General features: G+C 42.4%; 1 protein-coding gene across 11 annotated transcripts in view; it reads left to right on the top strand.

The window, feature by feature from the left end:
- Nucleotides 1–21,072, top strand: part of AMBRA1 (autophagy and beclin 1 regulator 1) — a 144,504-nt gene that overhangs the window by 77,326 nt on the left and 46,106 nt on the right. For all 11 annotated transcript variants that reach the window (XR_003257642.1, XR_003257643.1, XM_026090606.1 and 8 more), the window contains one exon: nt 14,678–14,788. Coding sequence is in view for 9 of the 11 variants with exons in the window: in XM_026090606.1 (XP_025946391.1) it covers nt 14,678–14,788 (111 nt within the window). In the remaining 2 variants the exon portion in view is untranslated. The remainder of the gene's footprint in view (nt 1–14,677; nt 14,789–21,072) is intronic.

Here is a 21,072-nt window from a genome sequence, read left to right as displayed (position 1 = left end):
GGCACCTCTCCTGTTCTCCATGACCTTTCAAAGTTGATGGATAGATAATGTAAGCTGTGCTGAGAAGTCACGCTCTGTGTGAAGGCTGAAGGAGTTTTGAAAATGGGCTTGGTAAGGGCATAGCCTGTGGAAATAAATTTAGGCTGGGGGCTTTTTCCAAAGCATAAAAGCTGCAAGTGTTGTGGATGTTGAATACGTGGAAGGTAGCAAATGTTATGTGTGGGACAGAGTCTCTTAAAGACAGTCAAGCAGAGAACCCCAACAGTGTTACTGCAATAGCAAGCAAAAGCCCTAATCAGGATAAGGGCACTGCATAAACTCAGATCAACTCTTCAACTCGCTACCTCAAAGCTCAGTCAAAAGTAAATGGCAGACAGAAAGAGATTTGGTTCTTGCTTATACTTCTGTTAGTCTAAAATCAGTGTGCAAAGTGAGGAGGTGTGCTGTATTTCTGTTCTCCCTCCCCTGCTTTTTTTTTTTGAAAGGGCATAATGTCACTTCTGGGGTGGAGCAGAGGAGAGATAGGTCTTCATTCAGATCAGAGAGGTGGTTCTGAGCTGAGCAGGAGCTATGAATCAGTGCTACTAAAAGCAACTGTATTTTGCTTCCTTGACCAGTAGGTTGACACTCTCTCCTGCTGAACTCAGTGCTGCCTGTAATCCAGCAGTTCCTGGCACTCAGAAGTTACCATGTTTGAGAGTTCAAAATCAGCAGGAGCAGTGAGCCACAGTTTCATCTGTGAAGGCAATTGCTCTGGACTCTCAAGCCCTGCTGGATTCTTGTTAGCCTGGCTTCTGAGTCCAGCTCTTGCTCACCTTGGAACCAGATCCATATCTATTTCCCTTGCTTCAAGCACTGCCTGAAATGGCTACAACTGCCTGAAACTACAACTTTGGCTGMATCAAGCTTCTTCAACCCACCTGTTTTTTGCAGCAGTGGGGGGAGAGAGTATGTAGGTATGGCTTATGATCCATTAAATGACTTCAGACCTGGCAGTAAGCACAGAGATTGGTGTGGAAGAAGTCGCAGTGATGTTCAGAGTTGCACATTTGTCTCTTTCAGGATCTTTTGGGGTTGTGAGAGTGTTAGTGGTAGAAGAGGCAAATCAGGAGTTCATTCACAGAAGCCAAGGGAGACCAAGTCCAAGGATTAAAAATGTTACCGTTTTTGACAAGTCAGGSATAATGATGATTGGAATACTAGTTCTGAGCTTTAACCAGGAAGATGTCACTAGAGACAGAGCAGTTTTGGTAGTATTTGAGAGACTGGAGATGATCCAAGTTGGATTTGTCCAAAAAAAAAAAAAAAAAAAAGTAAGTGCGAGGAGTTCACATGGTGTAGTTTGAGAGCTAGAGATGAGAAGATGATGGATCAGAAGGAAGGGGTGACAATGAATATGTTTCCCTTTCTCACCCTACACATCCAAACTGTGGTCCAGTGAATCTGAGGAATTCTGAGATGGAAAAACTTAATGGATATTTGTATTGTGAGAGGAAAGAGAGGAGCATAAAAAAGGTGTACTGACAAATGACAAAGGATGGAAATCAACAGAAAAGAAACAGGGAGATGAGGATAAAATCGCTGGGGTGGGTAGCATGCTTAGAAGTGCTGGGAAGATTCTTCTGTGTGTGACAAGAGGAATTGTAGGAGGGGAAGGTAAGGTGAGTTGGAAAGATGGAGGAAGTAATGTCATCTTGTAATTTTCTTATAAGTAATTGAGATTCTGCACAGAGAAAAGGAGGTTGGAGAAGGGGAGGGTTTGAGAAATGAGTCAAAGGTGGTGACAAGGGAGCTGGGATTGCAGGCGTGGGTTTCAGTTAAGTTGGAGAAGCACTCTTTCTTCTTTCAAACAATTGTTCCTATTAGCATTCATGGTGTGGGCATGCATACACCCAGCCATGTGATACATGTCTCCTGGTGTGTGCTGCACACACAGGTTGTTTGAGAATCTCTCTGTCTCTTGGTTCATGTCAGAGCCCAGCTGGGTTAGACCTTTGTGGCTTCCCTGAGGCAATGGCAGAAGTAAGAGAAGTCTGTGAAGTGGAGGAAATTAGTCTTGTGACAGTGTTTCCGTTAGAGGTGTCTTGCAATAGATGGTGAAATGGGAACTGGTGTCAGGAGTGAGTCAGGCCCAAAAGCTGGTGGGGAGCATGACTGGGAGGAAAGAGGTGAAGAATCCCTCAACTCCTTATGAGGAGATTGGAGAGCTTAGAAAAAATCCAAAACTACTTTGACAGAACAAAAGAGAAAGAAGACATAGGAGGAAGAGGGTTGAGGGCAGATGACTAACTAATAGTGCTTATAGACTGGAAATCACAGGAAGACAGAATGACCACACACGAGGAAGAAGGATTGATAGTAGATACTGAAAGACATTAGGGAATGGTGGGGAGGGATGCAGTAACAGGTTAGAGAAAGAGCTTGCGGGCCAGATGGGGTGAACAGATTTGCAAAGCCTTTGAATGATGAGGTAAGAAAGTATTTAGCTGAGGACCTGAATGGGGTCCTCTGTGTGGAAGGCAAAGTCATGGAAGAGACGTGAGGGGAGTGTGTTTCTACCTTGTCCAGGCCTTGGCTTGGCTGTTGAGATTGCACGGAAGACCCCTTGTTCGTTAGGTGTATATATATTTCTGTTGACACAAGAAACAATGGAAGCCGAAGGCTGAACCTTGTCCTGACTTTGCTGCTTGCAAGGAAACTAGCTGTAACTGGAAATGTCAATATGTTACTGTGGGGGAAGGTCAGAGTAGTGCAAACGTGGATTTTTTTTTTTTCTTTTTTTTTCTGTCTGTGACAGCTAGCAGCTACTACAGACCTAGTCTCCTCAGCAGAAAGCCTTCTGGAACAGGGTGCAAGACCTAATAGCCCTAGCAATACAAAGTGCAATATTGTTATCTGCAAAGTAGGCTGTACTGATACTCTAGTTCTCATTTGGAAAAAAGTCACTTCTGAGAGCTATTTCATGACCTCTCCTCTGCCATAAGTTTCTTTTGTTTCAAGGTTCTTGCTGTTGAGTGTGCGCATACGGTCCTTAATGTCTATGCTTTAAGTGCCTTAATTAAACACGGGGAATCTGGTAACAGTGCCCTCTCTCCATCTGGCTGACTGTGCAGAGCTGTGAAGAGATAGATGTCTGTCTCTCAGTCTTACTGTTTTAGTGAGTTACTGCCTACCTTCTGCTGTCCCTCCGAACTGTAGGGCCCAACAAAATTGTCCTGTGGGGATGTAATTTTACACTGAGCCTTAGAACTCAGAGGGTAACTTGGAGTGTTCATCATCTTCTAGTCTGTACCAGTGCTGATACTTTGGTTTGGTGGGAGCTGAACCTCTAGGTTCTGCTGCTGGGAGGATGAGATCTTGGAGCTTCTTGCCACGGTTTCTTATTAGTTTGTGACCTCCGTCTCCCACAAAGCATGTCCTGTTCCACATCTTAATTCTGTGTAAWCTAAAATCTTACTGTCAGCCAGCAAATAGTGATTGCCCCATTTACACTGTCTGAATTTCTCTCCACTCTTGCTTACAAATGCATTAGCATAGCTGCATTGGTTATATTGGATAGAAGCTTCTTGGTCAGGTCTGCTTAGCATCCTTTGAAAGTATTATGAATTAATTCAAGTTGGATTAAGGTCAAGTCTGCCCTAAAAGGAAATAAAACCTATTTGAAGTAACCATCTCATGTGCAGCCCAGGGCCTGCATGCTGAGTAGCTGAGCTGCTGTACTGCTGCCCCAAGCTCAGGTTTGTCTTCAGTTTTTCTGTGTGTGAGTTTGAGTTTGACTTTTAACACTCCTTAAAATAAAAGGAAAAAGTGGCAATMTCTTTTGATCTGGCAGTTACTTTTGCAATTGCAGTGAATTGAACCTGTCTGGGTCGAACTCAGCTGTGGCAGTGATTTACACAAGTCACTGCAAGGTTATGAGGCTTAGCTCAACTGCTTCATGGAGTCCTGCTGCCTGCTGGGAACTCCGACTCTGAGTAGTATGTCACTCTGTTTTGAGTGTTGCACTGTTACTTTCGCGTTGTTGCACAGTGCTCCGGCAGGGTCTGGACCAGGGTACTTTGTCAGTCTTGTTCTGCTTACTCTGAGATCTCAATCACCTTTGTGAACCTGAATCCCTGCATTGGCTCTATGTGGAGATTATTGCTCCCTGAGATATTGGAACCTGCTTTGTGTATTGAAGCTAATGGCAATAAGGAAGGAGTCTCACTACCATTGCTGTCATCTAGGTCATCCCAAATTGCCCTCAAAACTTCCTCCATCAGAAAGTATTCAAAACACTGCATGAGCCAAGTATTTAATTTACTGTAGGTTTCTTTTACTTTATTCTTTTCCAGTTGGAACAATGTGGTCTCCTCATTGTGTTCTTCCAGCTTTGGCTTCTTCCTTTCCCTCTCGTTGTCCTTTAATTTTAAACTGCCTTCCCATTAGTTTCACTCTTGATAGTTTCTGTTTTTTCCCCACTTTGCTCATATTCTGCCCCTCTCAGTTGACTCCTTACTCACTGTTTTATGCAGAAAAGAGCTAGCCGGACTGCCTGCTTTCCAGTTGCAGTCCTGACTTCTCTCCTTTTGCTCATCAGATTGGAGAGGCCTCGTGAATTGCTCCCTCGGTGATGTCCTTCCAGCTTTGTGTTCCCTAGGCAAGGTTAGTGCCTGTTGACTTCACAGACACAGTGACTATGCAGGAGCCATTCGACTGGGTAGACACCCTTAATGAGCACGGTGAACTCTTAAAATACATTTCATAAATGCCACCTGTCAGCTGTTCATTTCCCCTAAGACACTCTGTTAGTTTTATTATATGGAGTTTGTTTATTTAAGTTGTCAGGACCTGTGTTCTTATTAATGGAGTTGCATTTCCTCCACGGACACATGACTTCATCATAACCTTCCCTACATGAGTACAATTTCAGAGCAGGCAAGTATTTCCTCAGCAGAGGTATCCTGTTCACAGGATATTATGACTGTGAAATGTAATCAACCACTGAGCATATTTAGCTTAGTGCTCTGTATTGTGATGGCAGCTTGGTCCATGTTGCTAAGCTGACACAGCATTTTCCTTGCAGGTTTCGATGCTTAGGGCTTAAGCTGTAATATAACTAGTCCTGAAGTGTGTTTAGGAATAGAAAGAATTTGTCTAAGTCTTCCATTCACTGGCAAGTAGAAGTCTTTGAATGTGTTTCTGTGCTTGGAGCTTTTATTGATATTGCATACTGCTATTTCTACGATGAAAAGTGGCTCCAGTGTGGAAGCTTTGTGTTATACTGATATACAGTGGAAATTCAGTAATTCAAGGGAACATATTGCCTTTTGGATTAGTGAAAATTTTTATTACGAGGTAGTAGTTGATAAGGTGTTTGTGTTCTATAAAGATACTGTTGAGTTTTCCACTGAAAATGAGTGCTTTACATTTAAAGTTGTGCTAAGCACACATTCTTGCAGTAAGAGCTGCAGAGGCAGTAGCAGGCATTCGGCTTGCTAATTTGTTTGGATAAATTGGGTTTTGTGTAGTTAAAATGCATGCTCACAGTGAAAAAGGCTATTCTGTGTAAAAGCAGTTTTACTAGTTATTTTTGCATTTATTCTGCGTCTGTGTGCTGGTGCACTTATGTTGGTTACTTGGGAGTGCCTCTGACACTGTTTGAGTGTCTGCTCAGGAAAGGAATTCTGAGTGAGCTAAAATTGTGGCCACACTGATCTATAGCATATGGAATTCATGATAAAGTAAAACCTACAGGGAATATGGGATTAGGTTGGCAAGTGTGTCAGTCTGTAAAAGAAAATCTCACAGGAAATTTCAGGAGCTCCAAATTATCTAGAATTACATGCAGTCTTTTTGGCAAGACTGGATTAGAGTCTGATACTGCAGTAGCCTCTGTGTTAGCTGAGTGAACTGTAGTAGAGCTAATAGTGTGGGTGGTTTGATAACTCTGGAGAACACAAGTTAGCATCGGCCTTGGGTGGTAAGGACCTTCTGGTTAGGGAATGAGAACAGCCTTGTGAAGGAGTTTTGTACTGTTGCAGTTGAAATTTTCCTCTGAATCTGCTAGACCAGTTAACTTCATTAATGATTGCTGGAGGCAAAAGGGTATTAATGCTGTAATGATTCCGTTTCTTGGCCTGTGTTCCTGGCCAACATATGACTGATGGAAGGGCTGGCTGTGGGCATGCCAGTGAGACTTTGCTGGCTTTGTATTCAGATAAGAGATTTGGGGCAGGGATCCAGGCAAGCAAATGACTCTTAAAAATCTGACAGCTGCTTTGCTTTGGCATGTAGCCACAGTATTTGAGGACTTAGCCCAGCCAGTACCTGAGTTGTGTGGTACAGTGGGATCAGATCGGCTCTTGTGCTCAGAGGGCTATTTAAGCAGAGGAGGGGAAATCAGGGAAAGCACGTCCTTCTTTCTGGTATAGCTGCATGGGGAGGTTTGTCCCTGCATACTTCAGAAATGTGGCAAAACAAGATGGGAGCTCTGGAGACCTGAGGGCTTAAGTCTGGTGACTGCTCATGGCCTGTGCAGAGTTGTGCTCGTTGGTGGGAGGCTCCCCCCTTCGTCTAGTCTCTGCAAGACTCACCATCTGAGGCAATTAGGATTAGCAGGCACATTTCGTGCTCTGAAAAGTCAGAAAGGGAAAGAAAAGGGAGTTTTACAAAAGGAAATGCCTGCCAGGCACAGATTTCGCTCTGTTTTTGTGCAGAGGATAAACACAGATGCGAAGGTTAAAAAGCAGACTTCCAACAGCATTTAATCATGGGCTTGGAAATGATGCAAGGGATTTAGCAGTACAAGAAAGTGGAGGCATTGCAAGGGGCCGAGCTGGCAGAGGGAGGAGCCCAAGTGACACACAGCACAGATTAGCTATTGAGACTTTGCTAGTTCACCTTCACAGGGATTTTGTGAAATTTAAGCTCTGGCAGGAGAGACTTGACATTTTGATTTCAAGAGTCACCTACTGTTTCTGGAAAATTTAGAAAGGAGGAAGGCTGTGAACATGCCCTCATGTGTGGGTTCAAACAGAGGTGAAGGAAGAATTTAATTTATTTTAATTTTTTTTATTTTTATTTTTTTAGAAACTGCAAAGTTCAGCTCTCCTCTGCTTTTTTCTGCAGCAGTGTGTCCTGGCCTCATTTGCTCCCCTCTCCCTCTCAACCCGTCAGTTTCATTCTGAAAAACACTTTTCTCTTGCAGTGTTAGCTGCTTAGAAGGGAAGCGACTGCAAATGTAGTATCTTGCTGATTTTTAAGATTGATACATACCTCCAGATGGAGAAAAGACTGTAACCCAGATCTTTGCTTCTGCTCACATTGACAAAATAAAATTGTCTTTATCTCCCTGGTATTTGGCCAATAGTTTTCTGGCTCCTGTTACAAGGTAGTAGCTGATGGCTATCATAACTGTGAATCCCTGAGTACCAGATGATTTTATGGTGTGTAGAATAACAGAAATTAGGAGAAAGCGTCAATACCTTCCTCCAACCCTTTACTCATTGTTTTTTTGTTAGGGTTTCTTTGAGTGTACAGATGACAAAATCATCTAAAAGGCTGAGAATCTGCAGAAAAGGTTGAAACAAAATATTAGATGAAATAAAATGCAAATTGGAATGTATTTTTAGTGCTCGAATATTTTCCCTAAAAGCCTATACTGTAGGAAACATGTTTTACTGCATGAATCACATGGTAGCATGAGGCATGCTTTTGACACACTCTGTGGTCACATGGAAATAAAGAAGCGTTCTCAAAGCAAGGAACAATGCCTATAGAAACTTCTTTTAAAGCCTCCAATGGCTGCTCTGGAAAGACTCAGGCCTTGACTCATGTTTCCTAGCAAGGGTCCCAAATCTAAAAAGAGAAATTGCCCACCAACTTCTCAAACAACTTGTGAGTTGTTTCAGCCAATGGTAACAGATATTTTCTTCAGTTTCCACAACCTTTTTCTGTCAAGTTCCCTTAATGATATGACGTTTCTATTTGCGGACAGATTTCAGTTGATTCTCTAGCCCAATAACATTTATTTTCACCTGTGTACTTCATGGAGCATCTCCATCTCTTTAGGTATAATACTGGAATGATGTGTAATATTAAAATTCCAGGAGCCTTATGGTACTGCCTAAACAAATCTGGTTTTGTTGTTTAAATCCATGTGTGGGTATGTGTGCATGCGTGCTGTTACATAGTGTAAAGCAATCAATATGGCTGAATAGTACTTGCTACCCTGCAAGAAGGAACATCTAAGCTATGCAGACAAAGTATTCTCTTATGTAGTGAATCTGCACAAGCCGAATAATTACATATCAGTATCAAGATACGATTGCTATTATGTGTTTGATTTTTCAAAGTCAGGCTCTTACTTGTCTCATTCCTCCCTTCTCCTTTCCAGCAGCTGCTAAGCAGTCATTTTGCTCTCCATTTATCATTAAGGTGAGGCTTGAGTAAGACACTCTGATGTTCCCACAGTTCAAATAGTATTGCTCATCACCTAGATTTTTCTTGATGGCATGAGAGATTACCAATCTTACAGATAAAGTAGTGTGCAAAAATCTTTGTTTTAAATCGTGTCAGGCTTTTATTGTGGCAAGGCTGTTAGAGTTGATAACTGGTAGTGATTTAGGAGGCAATAAGAAGGAATTCCTTTATTAGTTTCTTGCTCAACAATGAATATCYGATATGGATGGTTGTAGAAGTTCTAGGCAAGTTGGAGACTGAGACCATGGTCTATCACTAACAGTGGTCAAGAGGCTTGAGGTAGCTTAAGGAAGGAAATGAAACTGCTTTTTCCTTACTGGTCATGCTGAGTAGGATGAAAGTGCTTTCTAAAAACTCCAATTAGTCCATATGTGTGGACAAAGACTATGTTAAGAGGCTTTATTTGTCACCCAGGAGAGTATGATGTTTCCTCTAGTCTGAGGGGTTCTACGTGAAGTACTTTTGTCTTGACTGTTAGTTCTGGAAAGTCACAGTACTCTTTCATAGTTGATTTTCCTGCTTCCCAAAGTAGCAGGGTGGCATGAACAGTGGCATCTCTATGGGTGAAGAACAGCGGGGAAGCAGGGATTCTCTCTCTTAGAGAGAAAAATTATCGGCTTGATTGGTGGAGTGCAAACAATTCTGATGAGGGGAATACATTTGAAAAGGATCTTAACCTCTTCCAGTTTCCATTCAGGGAAACTAGACCCTACCATCAAAGACAGACTCTTTCCGTAAGCATTTCTTTATTAAATGTTATCTGACCAGACAAAGGAAGGTCTCTAATGTCAGCAAGGTAAGATGTCAAGGAACCATCATGACTGTACTGGGGATGGAGACTTTGGGCAGGCATCTGTTTGTCATCTTTCTTGCAAATCAGCTGATTTTCTTTTGAAGTCTGGAGCTTGTGGCAGTGAAATTCCCTTTTCTATGTGATGCTTGCATTGTTTGCAGTGTGAGTGAAGCCCTTGGGCACTTGACTCAGCTCCTGTTAGGACAGTCATCTTCACTACCTGCAGCTGGGGCCTGCTCAAGTTCCAGTTGATTGTAGGGCTGAGGAACTGGGCATGCTAAGTATTGCCCCTGTTGAAAGGAAATTTTGTAATAGGAGTGAGCATGAATGGTGAATTGCATTTCTTCTTTTTGTTGTACAATTGGAGTAAAGGAAAAATAATGGCCTTTTTGAAGGGTTCAGTCTTTGGAGAGCGTAGATCTCTTTGGGGCTTTCTCACTTAACATCACAGAATCTAAAATTCCTTCATTGCTTAGAGTGTGCTGAACTACGTAACATTTTGTGTGTTTGTTCATTAAATAATAATAATTTTGCCCATTTCCTATTTAAAGCTTGCCGATAAAACAGTCTCTTGAAATGACTATTTATCAAAATGAATCCTTGAAAATACCAGTTTGCTATGCATACTGTTTCTACAGCATTAGTCCAGTTTTAGATAGATAGCTTTGCCACTTCAAAGGCAGTGTCTTTGTGGTAGGCTGAAACAGAGATTTGCTGAAATTTGTCAAAATCATGTCCAGGAGAGAATGTATTTCCTGTGATCAAAGGTAGTCCCCCAAATAAGGCTGCCCCATAGAATACTTCAGGATCAGAGATGTACAAGAATCTGTTACAACTCCAACCACTTCATTAGGATTCAATGACCAGTAGTCACATTTTGACTGAATTTAAATTGCTTCAGAATTGGCTGAGAGAATCTGATGTATTCTTGCAGCAAAGAGCTTTCTCCTTGGTTTGTTAAATAGATTTGTCCTGTATTTTGGGCTTCCTGCAGATTGAATTAGAGTAAATCTAGTTCTAGAAAATGTGGAACTCCCCAGCTGTGATAGATTCGCTCTGCAAATGTTGGATAACCTCAGTATCATTAGCAACAGTTGCAAACAGGCTCCTAAAGAGGTAATTACTGTTCAAAGGTACTCTTGCTTAAAGATGCAGGTACCAGTCTGGAGGGAATTTTATAACAGGGCCTAATCACTGTCTCAAATTGAGTCACAACTTAAATTAATTAGCTCAGGGATTTCTCCAACTTATCTACCTTATCTTTAAACATCTTATTTTTTCTCCAAGTATCAGGGGGTCTACCAGACAGTAAGAACTTAAGAATAAAGGATCTGATCTAAAAAAACCCCCTCTGGTTTCTGTTGAGTATATGGTAAAGAAATTCCTGTAGTATGGAGGTGTTCTGCATCCTTGAAACTTGTACCCCAAGGCTGGTGTTGCTGTAGAGTGCTAGCTCCTCCTCTGACACCCTGATAGTAGTAGTCGAAGTATTCTCCTCTTCACTGAAGGAAATGCTGGAGTGCCATAGAGAGTGGTTTTGCACTGCTTTTTTTTTCTTTTCAGTCTAAACTCAAACATTTGTTTGCATGACTGGGCTCATAAATGAGCAACAGCTGACTGACAAAGGTTGATTTCTCCACATGCCAAGATGAATCGGACCCTCTGAGGGGATTGAGACTGATGGTTAAATAATTGTCACATGTAGGTGGCCTATAAGAAGAATTTTGGGTTTTTTTTAAGTCTTTGTTAAGACTTTTTTCCCCCACTCTTTAAACTCTCTTGTCATGTGCTGAGTGGGGGCGGATGGAGATCGGAGTGGTGGGGGGAGGAAATGGGGGGGCTGCTGAAAGCATTTATCTTCATTTCTGCCGTCACCCAGTGTTTGTTACCCAGTGATAGACAGACGCAGGAAAGCTGCCAATCAAACCTACATTCACTGCATTTCAATTGGCCTTCACTTTGGATTTCAGCATTCTGAAATCTACATCTTCTCTGCAGAAAAAGGTCGTTTTGTTCATGGTGATGACAAGCCCGAGACCCTCGGGTACCTACTGCAGTCACTTGTGATTCTATCAAACAATGGAAGATCCAGGAATCAGGACAGACTGTCAAGTGTCTGGTGAGAACTGTTCCTTGTAAGAGCTGATCTGCTGCCTGGATTTAAGAAGCTGAAGTGGTGTGTGTAGGGTTTTTGTTTTGTTTTGTTTTGCCTGCAGGTACACTAGAACTTAAGAGGCAACAGCACCTTCTTACGCTCTTACCCAGGCTGAAGGCCTGCCGAGGCAAAACCAGCACTGAGAACGAGTTCTCGAGCTATACGGTGAATGGAAGCTCTGTAGTGAACATTCTTGTTAAGTTTTTCACACGTAGTCTCAAATCTTCCTTATGAACCACTGGAAAAAGAGAACAAAAAGGGCTAGGAAGCAGACTTGTGTACTGGGGATTACTTTCCTGCCTAAATTCAATGTCTGAAATGTTCCTCACTTTCAATTGTCTTTACTGTAGGACAGTGCATGTGGGAAGCTTGTGGCAGGATTTGTGATACAAAAGTTATTCCTTTTTGTTGTATGTAACTAGATCTAATTTAATAATTATAGTTCTCAATTGCATAATTAGTGTAAATGGAGGTAATTATTTAATAAAGACATGTAGATTATGGAATTGGCATTAGTGCTGGGGCACTGGTTTGGATCCTTTGAGAAGTGGATCAAATCCTTCTGAACATGCACTTTCACTCAGCTATGAACTTTGTTCCCTGTGTCCTAATCTTGTTGATAACAGTATTTAAGTTACCTGAAGCACTAACATTAATTGATAGCTTTTGCTGGCTCTGAATTTTGTGCAGGGCTGTCCAGTAGTTGAAGGAGAACTGCTTCTTTTCTTTGTTGGCTTTTCCTGTGTAAGATGTGACCACCTTTCAAGGTAGAGGGGACAAGAGGTTTAAATGAACATCATAATTAATCTCAAAATTCCAGGGAAAGGGATGAGAAGACCACAATCTCTATGGAAAAATGTCAAACACTTGTTAACACCTTTTTGAAGGTACTTTTAGCAATAGGCAGAACATTGGTATGAGCCAGACACATTTGCTGTTTGTGCAGTAGTTAGTGATGTTGCTAGGCTTCTACTATTAGGTGAAGGGAGTGCAAGATTACTCTCCTAGGACAGATTATCCTCCAGTTCATATATTACTTGCTATGCCTACCAAGTTTGTTCTCATTGCAAAACAGGAGAAGACCTTGTAATGTTCATCTGTAATAAGATAAATATTCTGGAATTATGTGCTTTGAGTAGTACCTCCATTGCCTGTCTTTGCAGAGTATTTCTTTCCTTGTCTCACTCAATCAAGTAAGGCAGTTGTTACCTACTTAGCAGTGTTAGTTACTGTTTCTGTGCAACCAGTCCCACTGCTTGAAATTTATATAGAAACTTATTTTCTGTTCTCCATCTGGTGGTTGGAGGCAGCACAGCAGAAGGGCTGCCATTCTGTACCAAACCCTGATTTGCAAGGAGGAGACTTTTAAAGATGAAGCAACATGAAATTTAATTGTCCCTTCCTCCACTTCTGGTTGCAAAATGTAATTTCATTAATGTATTGAATCTGCTTTCTCGAGTGCATATCTTTTTGTTCAGAGGAGACCTTTGTTTTGGGGGATATAGAGAACAAGGCCTTGGGCATATGTAAGAGCAATGGAAATATTCTTAATTCTGCTCTCCAAGTGATGTGTGAGCATCTGACAGAGGCAGATACAGAGACTGAGCAGAAGCACAATGGAGGTCTGTCAATTGCTGGAGACCTGGCACACACAGCGTAAAGCTGACTGCTCAGAAATCTTGCTCTTAGCATATTTTCTGAGCTTTCTCCAGAACCAAAAACCAGGACCCCAGACAGCTTATCTATGAAAATGGGACTAGCAGTAGCCTTCTTGGTGTCTTTCTCTTTGTTTATCAGCACTGGTCTAGAATTTACTTTGCCTGCTCTGCCTTGCCCCCCTCCCCTCTCCTTGCTCTTTACTTTTCAGAGAAATCATAAACTGTGTTTGTGCGTGTGTGCTTGTTTTCAGGCAATCTTTATTTTACAGCCCTAAGTGTTCTGCTTGGATTCGATAAGGAAAGTAAAAGAATCCAGCCTTAGTCTGCTCACCTTCCTYCATACCACTTTCATTTACCTGCAATTAGCAAGCTTTTTAGCTGTCTGCAAGGGTGGCTGGCTTGCCCTTTATCGGAAACAGAATTATCCAAGAGATGTTTTCTCTTCCACAATTATTACTGTGGCAGCAGAGTCCCGGGCCAGCCCTTCTGGGAGAGTGATGCTGCTGACTTTTCTCTGTGCTTACCATTGGTGACAGTGTTGAGATATCTAAATCCGAACTGCTTAGAGTCTAGAGTCTGTGTTTCTCCTCATTTGTGCTTGGAGATGATCTTGTTTTGCTCTCCCTTATCAAATTCTCTTGCCTTGAGTTTCTCTGGGTGTCAGTGTGCAACTATAGTACAAGGGCTGTTTGCATATGAAGGTCAGTGTCTCAATGACTAGGAATAGCAAGAAATTTTTTTGTTTTTTTTTTACTCTAGTACTGCTGTTGGAGGACTGTTTCTTTTCTCCACTTTTCTCCACAGCGATCGCATTTAACATGTGTGAGCTTTTCCACATGTATGCCAACCTGAGTAACCAGTGGCAGTTCCTTTCTAACTGGAAGATGATGCTCTTTGCATAAATTTCTGAAGTATTCTGCKTAGCCTTGTGCTTTGGGCTGTTGCCCGAATCCTAGGGATGTTAGCAAGGATGTTGTCATTTGCCTGGAGTGGTACCCTCCTGTTATTTCAGAGGGTCCAAAAAGGACTATCTGTGTCAAGGGCTTAATAGTGGGTTCTAATTTCACCTTCATTTCAGATAATTAGAGTTGTTGATATTTTGTTATAATCTTCACTGTGTGGCAAATATTGTAGGCAACCTGCACCCTCTAAGAGGGGAGTTTACAGCAGAAGTAGAGATGATGTCCACAAATGCTTGTGATCTGACAGGGCAACACTGTTGCTTACTATATACTCTGGTCTGCCTTTATAGTTGTCCTGGAAAATTTTGGGTCTGCGAAATGTAGCTTCACCAGTGCCAATAAAATAGGATGCACTTGGACTGAATGAATCTGATCAGGATTTCTGCCTGTGTCTGGGCAAATATTTTCTCTTATCAACTTTCTTTTCTTTCAGAAACATGTTGCTGGGATGTGCTTTCCTATTAATTTCCTGTGCTCTGTGGTTTATTTAGAAGGTGTTGCCATTTCTATAAATAAGATTCTTTTAAGAACCCAGAAAGTTCTGTGTTGGATTTTGAAGAGTATTCTATGGGTTTTTGTCTCCTGAACTATTTTCTGGATGATCTTTTGGAGGTTAAGTTGCTAATTATTTCCTCCTTTTCTGTAGGGGCTGTGATTGGGGATGGACAGTCAGCAGTGGCCAGCAACATTGCCAACACAACCTACCGGCTCCAGTGGTGGGACTTCACTAAATTTGATCTGCCTGAAATCAGCAATGGTAAGATGAAAAGGACCCTAGCACTTTCTTTTAAGTCTCTACCAGAGTTACCATAAGTCCTAGGTTCTTCCAAAGGTATATGGCTAGATGTTGCAACCCCCGGGTTACTTGATTGTCTTGTTTCATTGGGAACCGTAAAATGTAAGCCTTTTGGGAAAGTTGACTAAATACATGCAGAGCTGTTCTTACTCAGTTTAGCTTGTGTGTTCTTGCTATCAGCAAATTCATTCATAAATGGGGCTCTTCTGTTGTTATTTCAGCGAGCATTCTCATGAGAATATACAGTCCTCTTAGAAACATTGTATATCAAATCTCCTCATTCTTTTATCAACAAGTTTCTAGAGGGCTGACTGAGTGTGACTTATTGACTCTATCCTTTTGCATTAGAAACTGCTGATAACTTGGGTCTGGATTCTCCAAGTTACTGACGTTGGTGTGGGTTAAAGCACTGAAATACATTTTGGGGGTCTGGGGCCTGGTCTGTTGTAAGCTGGGAGTAGATGTGGCTTCTTGCCATTTGCAGAAGCAGTGGTTGTCCCAGATCTCAGGTGGAAACTGCTTGCAGGTCAAGAATGTGAGCAATATTGCTGAATTTTTCTTTCCCTTTGTGAAAATTTGGCTATAGTTTTAACATGTGTTTTATGCTGACAATAAGCTAGCTCTCACACTGGAAGAGGCTTACTTATGCTGGCACAAGAATTTGTGAAGCTTGTGGTCAGAGCTGACCAAGGAATGATTTTGGGGGTAAAACTAACTTGACTAGAAAGGCTATTTTTTACCCAGAATGATTTCTTGATATAGCTTGCTGCACAGCTGCAGAAATGTTTGTGGCAGCCTGGGGTGAAGATAGGAGGTGGATAGGACTGTTTATTTGAAGTGTGGTTTTAGCTTAGGCCATCTTCATGTGTGTGTGAAACTTATTGCTTGGCTGCACAGCAAAAATCAGGCTGAGTGCTGCTTTCAGGGACTGACAGCTTTTAGGGGGACAGGGATTCTGTTTTCAGGAAGTCTTCTGCTTTCACAGGTAGAAATTGAAGTGAATTAAGTAAAAAGTTTCTCTCAATACCAGCCCCGTCTGTTCCATAACATCAAAAATTTCATATCCAACAACTCACTTATGTGGCGTTCTATCCTGTTGCTTAAAGAACCCCCCAAAAGAGCATATATATTGGCACCATAGTGGCAGAGATGTTGGGAACTGAACCTGGTCGGGGAGGAGCCATTGTACCTCCCAGTAGTCTGGAAGTCAGAGTAGCTGGGAGAAACCTGGCAATAGCCAGCTGCATTACAGAAAGCCATTTTTTTATTGCGTTGTTCCTGCAGATAAAGTATCTGGTGTTTGTCTCATCTTTTTTCCCTCACGTTATCCAGAATATTGTGGTGTGATGTTTATAGTCTAGTGGGAAATAAAAGCGCTGTTTCTAGAAGTTAACTCTCAGTGTTGTACAGGAGAAAGATGCTTTATATTTTGTCTCTGAGAAGCATTTTGTCTCTTGGGAAGGAGCATGCAGTATCATCCTGAAAGCAGAATATTGTGTTCGACTGCAATGTGCCAGTGCTTTGACACATCTTGTTAAGTGCCAAACTCTATAGTTCTAGTATAAGATTGTAGGCTGAGGATCAGAGCTGTGCACAAGGTGAACTTTCTGCCATGTGGCAGGAATACTTTCCATGGTCCAGCCAGACTCCAGACCAGAGTAAAGATGAGGTTAGAGCAGGAAGTGTCTTGCTTGCTGGTTTAAATTCTTTGGGGTTTCTCTGCAGGTTTGTAAAGCATTTGAAGAGTACTACAGCTGCTAATAGCTCTTCTGGCCTCATCTGGCTGTCGAGCAGTAGGCTGCTGATTAAAATTTTTTCTACAAGATATTTGTTTATAATTTATGGAATCCCATAGAAAGTAAGAACCATCTGTTCCTCAAAGCATCGATATCTCAATCTTTTCCTTCTTCCCTGTCGGGACACTTCCATTCTGAGATAACTTTCAATTAGCTGGGAATTGGACTTGGATATTCCTAAGACTTCTGTTGTCATTGTGCCCTTCTTGCAGACAGGGTTTGTGCTGCAAGCCCATCCCCAGGCTTTCTGACTTCCCACTTTGTGCTGCCTAGTACTTGTCTCGTCCATCTTGTCATATTACCATTTGGAAAGGTTTGTTTTTATTCTCCTTTTTCCTTTCCACTTGCTGAGCTCAAATCTGGCATTTCTAGATTGTTAGCCATATCTCCCTCTGCCAGGGTCTAGTAGGGATGTGTAAAAATGGAGCAGCTGTGCTTGTTCTAAAGCAGGCATTTGCCAAGCTTGTATAGGCACGGAACAAAGGCAAGCGGCAAATTTGTCAAACTGGAGGATGTTAATGTTGACTAGGGCTACTGGTACTCCTCTTCCTAGCCTGATGCTTGGTAGCACTGCGGCTAATCTGTTTTGTTTTGGTTTTTTGCTTTGTTTATTTTTTTCCTTAAACCCCCAGCCCAGTTTTATATAATAGGTATCCTTGTGCAAAATCATTTTGTTTCTTCATAGGGGCCTTATCCCAATGTGCCTTTTGTACCACTTACTAAAGTGTTGGTACAGGTGCACAAATTTGTAGGGAGATACGGTGAAGGTAAATATGTGACGGTGGAATGGCGGATTGGAGGATTTTATTTTTGTCCTTGATCTTAAAAATAAAGTGTTTTCCCAGAAAAGCATGTGGCCTTGCTAGTTCTTCCCTCCCCCCTTCCCCCCCATCATTTCCGATCTGTAAACTAGAGATGGCCATGTGAGAGAGTCTGCTTACAAAGAGGGTGCTGCTGCACTTCCTAGGACTGACTTGAGCCACAAGTGGTTTGGGAGTTAAGGCAAATGAAATGATGCAGCTGAAATCTGAGACTGCCTGCCAGCTCTACTCTCCATCAGAGAAAAGGCTCTGGGGCCAACTCGCACCTCAGAAGAGCTCTTCTTCCTGTTACAATTAAACAAAGAAAAACTCGTTTGGAAATAGGATGTTTTTCACTGAGCAAGTGGCAGCAGCGTGATTAGCGCCGTTGAGTGACCTCAGCTGCAGGGCGCAAGCCCTGCGCCGAGYGCTGACTGCTCGGCAGGGCTTGCCTCCGCGGCGGGACCTCACTGATGCTGAATCCGGCGTGTGCGTGAAGAGGACCCTGATGGTCTTGAGGAGGAGATGGCTTTGCAGGGACACGTGGGATTTTTTAGTCTCGACCTTTCTCTGTCTTTCTCTATTAGTGACAAAACGAAAGAAGATGGGCTTGGATTTCTTCTCTCCTTTTGCCAGTTTTGCTTTTAGTAACTCTGAAATGAACATGACCCAGTCTTAGACTGTAACTGTCAGTCATAGCAGCACTGGGCAAGGGAGTTTATTTGGCAGCAGAGGCAAAGCTATCTCTTGCCATTTATTTTATTTTCTTCTAGTAGGTGTTGCTGATATTTTAAGGATCTGAGGTAGTGATATCCAGCAGCTAACAGGTGGAAATTCAATCCATGAACACAGTATAAATGCAAATATTTGAAGCTTTTGTCTTTTGTTTGTATCTCTTGAATATAGTTACTCTCATGCTGCTCACTGCTCATTATTTCAATTTCTAACTGCTGTGGGTAAATCTAGTCCTGTCCTTCCCCATTTAGTCATGAGTCAGGAATTTGTCCTCCATTATAACACTGGCTGGGCCTTAAAGAAGGAGATATGATTGGTACTCACTGAACTTAAAAGAAGGAAAAAAAATCCATATAAACGATATATAAATAGGAGCTGCTGTTAAAAAAGTGCATCCTTAAGGGTGGCTGGGAATGGATGGACCCCTGTACCAGTGATTCTTTCCTGGGTTACCTTTGGCAAATAGACTGCTGTTCCTGCTGGTGTTTCAGACCTTCTCCAGCTTCAAGCATAATTATGCTGTAGGTGTAAGCATTCCAAGTTGGCACAACACCTTGATTAATTTGTTCTCTTATGTTTCTTTTGATCTGTTCTGTCAGCTCAGTGGCCGCATTAACAACGCGGAAGAAAACAAGATGAAAGGGTAGCCTTGTTGCAAATGGTTTTCCAAAAATAGCAGATTTTTACCCTAAAATCTTCTGTATTGGCTTCATTTTCATAGAACTGGCCTTGGGCTCAAAGAAATCAAATAGCCTGTGGCTTTGTCAAATGTATGAAGATCTTCATCCTCCCCATGACCTGGGAATCTCTTAGATGCCATTCCTTAAAATGAAACCATGCTGAGATCTCCACCTCTCGAGTTTGGACTTCTTCCGCTGGCACACTAGGTTCCCTTGGCTCTAGGTGTCAGTCCTACCTGTGCCCCCTCATCTTTTGTAAATGAGGAAAGAGCGAAGGACCTTAACAACGTCAGTGTGAATTGGGTCTTGAAAGACTGAAATAAAGGGCATTCTTCTTGTTCAGCGCAACTCACAGCTGTGATGTTTTATGTTCCAGGCGCACATCAAGGGGGAAAGATAGTTCACTCCTGGCAGGGGAGCTCACAGTCTGTCTTACTAAGAGACATTCACCATATGCAGCAAACTTTAAAAAGAGTAAGACACGTAGTCATGTTGGACATCACTGCAGACAGCTCACCGAAAACCTCTGTTCTGTGTGCTGTGCTGAAGGAGGGAGGAAAAAAAAAAGGAAAAAAAMCATGTAGATAGAAAACAAATAAGCATGTGCCCTTATAGGCTAAATAGACTCTTGGTGAATGGTGACCCCATATCAACATTGCTTTAAAAAAGCATATAGTAAAAGCTAGATGAGGGGAGAGGGTTAGAGACCTGGGGAGGAAAAAGTTAACAGTGGAACTGCTTCATTTAGGAAGAAGGTATATACAAGACATGACAAGGTCCCTGAATCTGTAGATGATATAGAAGAAATACAAGCATTTCTTACCTTACAGGAATAAGAAAATATATATCTTTTTAACTCATGAATGTCCAAAGTTGCATTAGATTAAAAGAAAAAAAAAACTTTAAAAGCTGAGAAGAGGCTTGAACTCTCTAGATCATTTTTCAATAGTTGTAGAAACAAGGAAGAAACATACCCTGTGCCCAGGGTAGTCATTGTCTGCCCGCTCTAAAGTTTCTTGCCTCCTTGTAAAGCATCAGGAATTGTTCAGTGCAGAAGGGCTCCTGGGCTAGATGAAACCCATGCCTTTGGTCTGACAGAGCAAGAACAAATTTTCTACTTTCACTACTGAGCACAAAATGACTGTAGTTTTAACATTGTGAGCTGTATCCTGATCACAGAGATGCAGGACTAAAATTAATATATTTAGCAGAATAGAAAGGAGAATGAGTAGTTCTTAGTCCTCAAAGAAAGTGACTGGGCTATAATGTGTCTTCAAATAACTGGAAGTTTTTGGAGTGTGGGGTTTTGTGCTTCATAGCCGTGCCTCTAGCAGATGCTCTCCCTGTGTAATGTGTATGTTGCTTTGCTGCTGGCCTTCTTGCTTGGCTCTCCTCTGAGTAGTTAACACAGGTTTGGCTGGGAGGGTCACAATATTCAGCTCTCTGGCAAGTTCCCCTTTCCTTTCTTGTGCTGTTTTCTAGATCACTGCAGATTAGAGTACAACTCCAAAGGAATAGGTGAGACAGGATCCCTGAACCTCTAAGTCTAGTTCCCTGCTGTCTCAGGCAACCACATCCTATAATTCCTCTTACTCAGTCTTAAAATTAGTCAAATTAGTKCAGGGTCCCGCACCTGGGGAGGAATAACCCCATGCACCAGTACAGGTTGGGGGTTGACCTGCTGGAAAGCAGCTCTGCCGAGAAGGACATGGGAGTGCTGGTGGACACCAAGTTAAGCATGAGGCAGCAATGTGCCCTTGTGGCCAAGAAGGCCAATGGTATCCTGGGGTGCATSAGGAAGAGTGTKGCCAGCAGGTCRAGGGAGGTGATTCTCCCCCTCTCCTCAGCCCTGGTGAGGCCACATCTGGAGTACTGCGTCCAGTTCTGGGCTCCCCAGTACAAGAGGGATGTGGCACTACTGGAGCAAGTCCAGCGAAGGGCTACAAAGATGATTAGGGGACTGGAACATCTCTCTTGTGAGGAAAGGCTGAGAGAGCTGGGCCTGTTTAGCCTAGAGAAGAGAAGGCTGAGAGGGGATCTTATTAACGTGTACAAGTATCTGAAGGGAGGGTGTCAAGAGGATGGAGCCAGACTCTTTTCAGTGGTGCCCAGCGACAGGACGCGAGGCAACGGGCACAAACTGAAACACAGACACTTCCATCTGAACATGAGGAAAAACTTTTTCACTGTGAGAGTGACAGAGCACTGGAACAGGTTGCCCAGAGAAGTTGTGG

This window comes from Apteryx rowi, unplaced genomic scaffold (assembly GCF_003343035.1).
Source record: "Apteryx rowi isolate R43461 unplaced genomic scaffold, aptRow1 scaffold_862, whole genome shotgun sequence".
In the NCBI taxonomy this organism is placed as follows: domain Eukaryota; kingdom Metazoa; phylum Chordata; class Aves; order Apterygiformes; family Apterygidae; genus Apteryx; species Apteryx rowi.
This window is presented reverse-complemented; position numbering and strand designations above follow the sequence as displayed.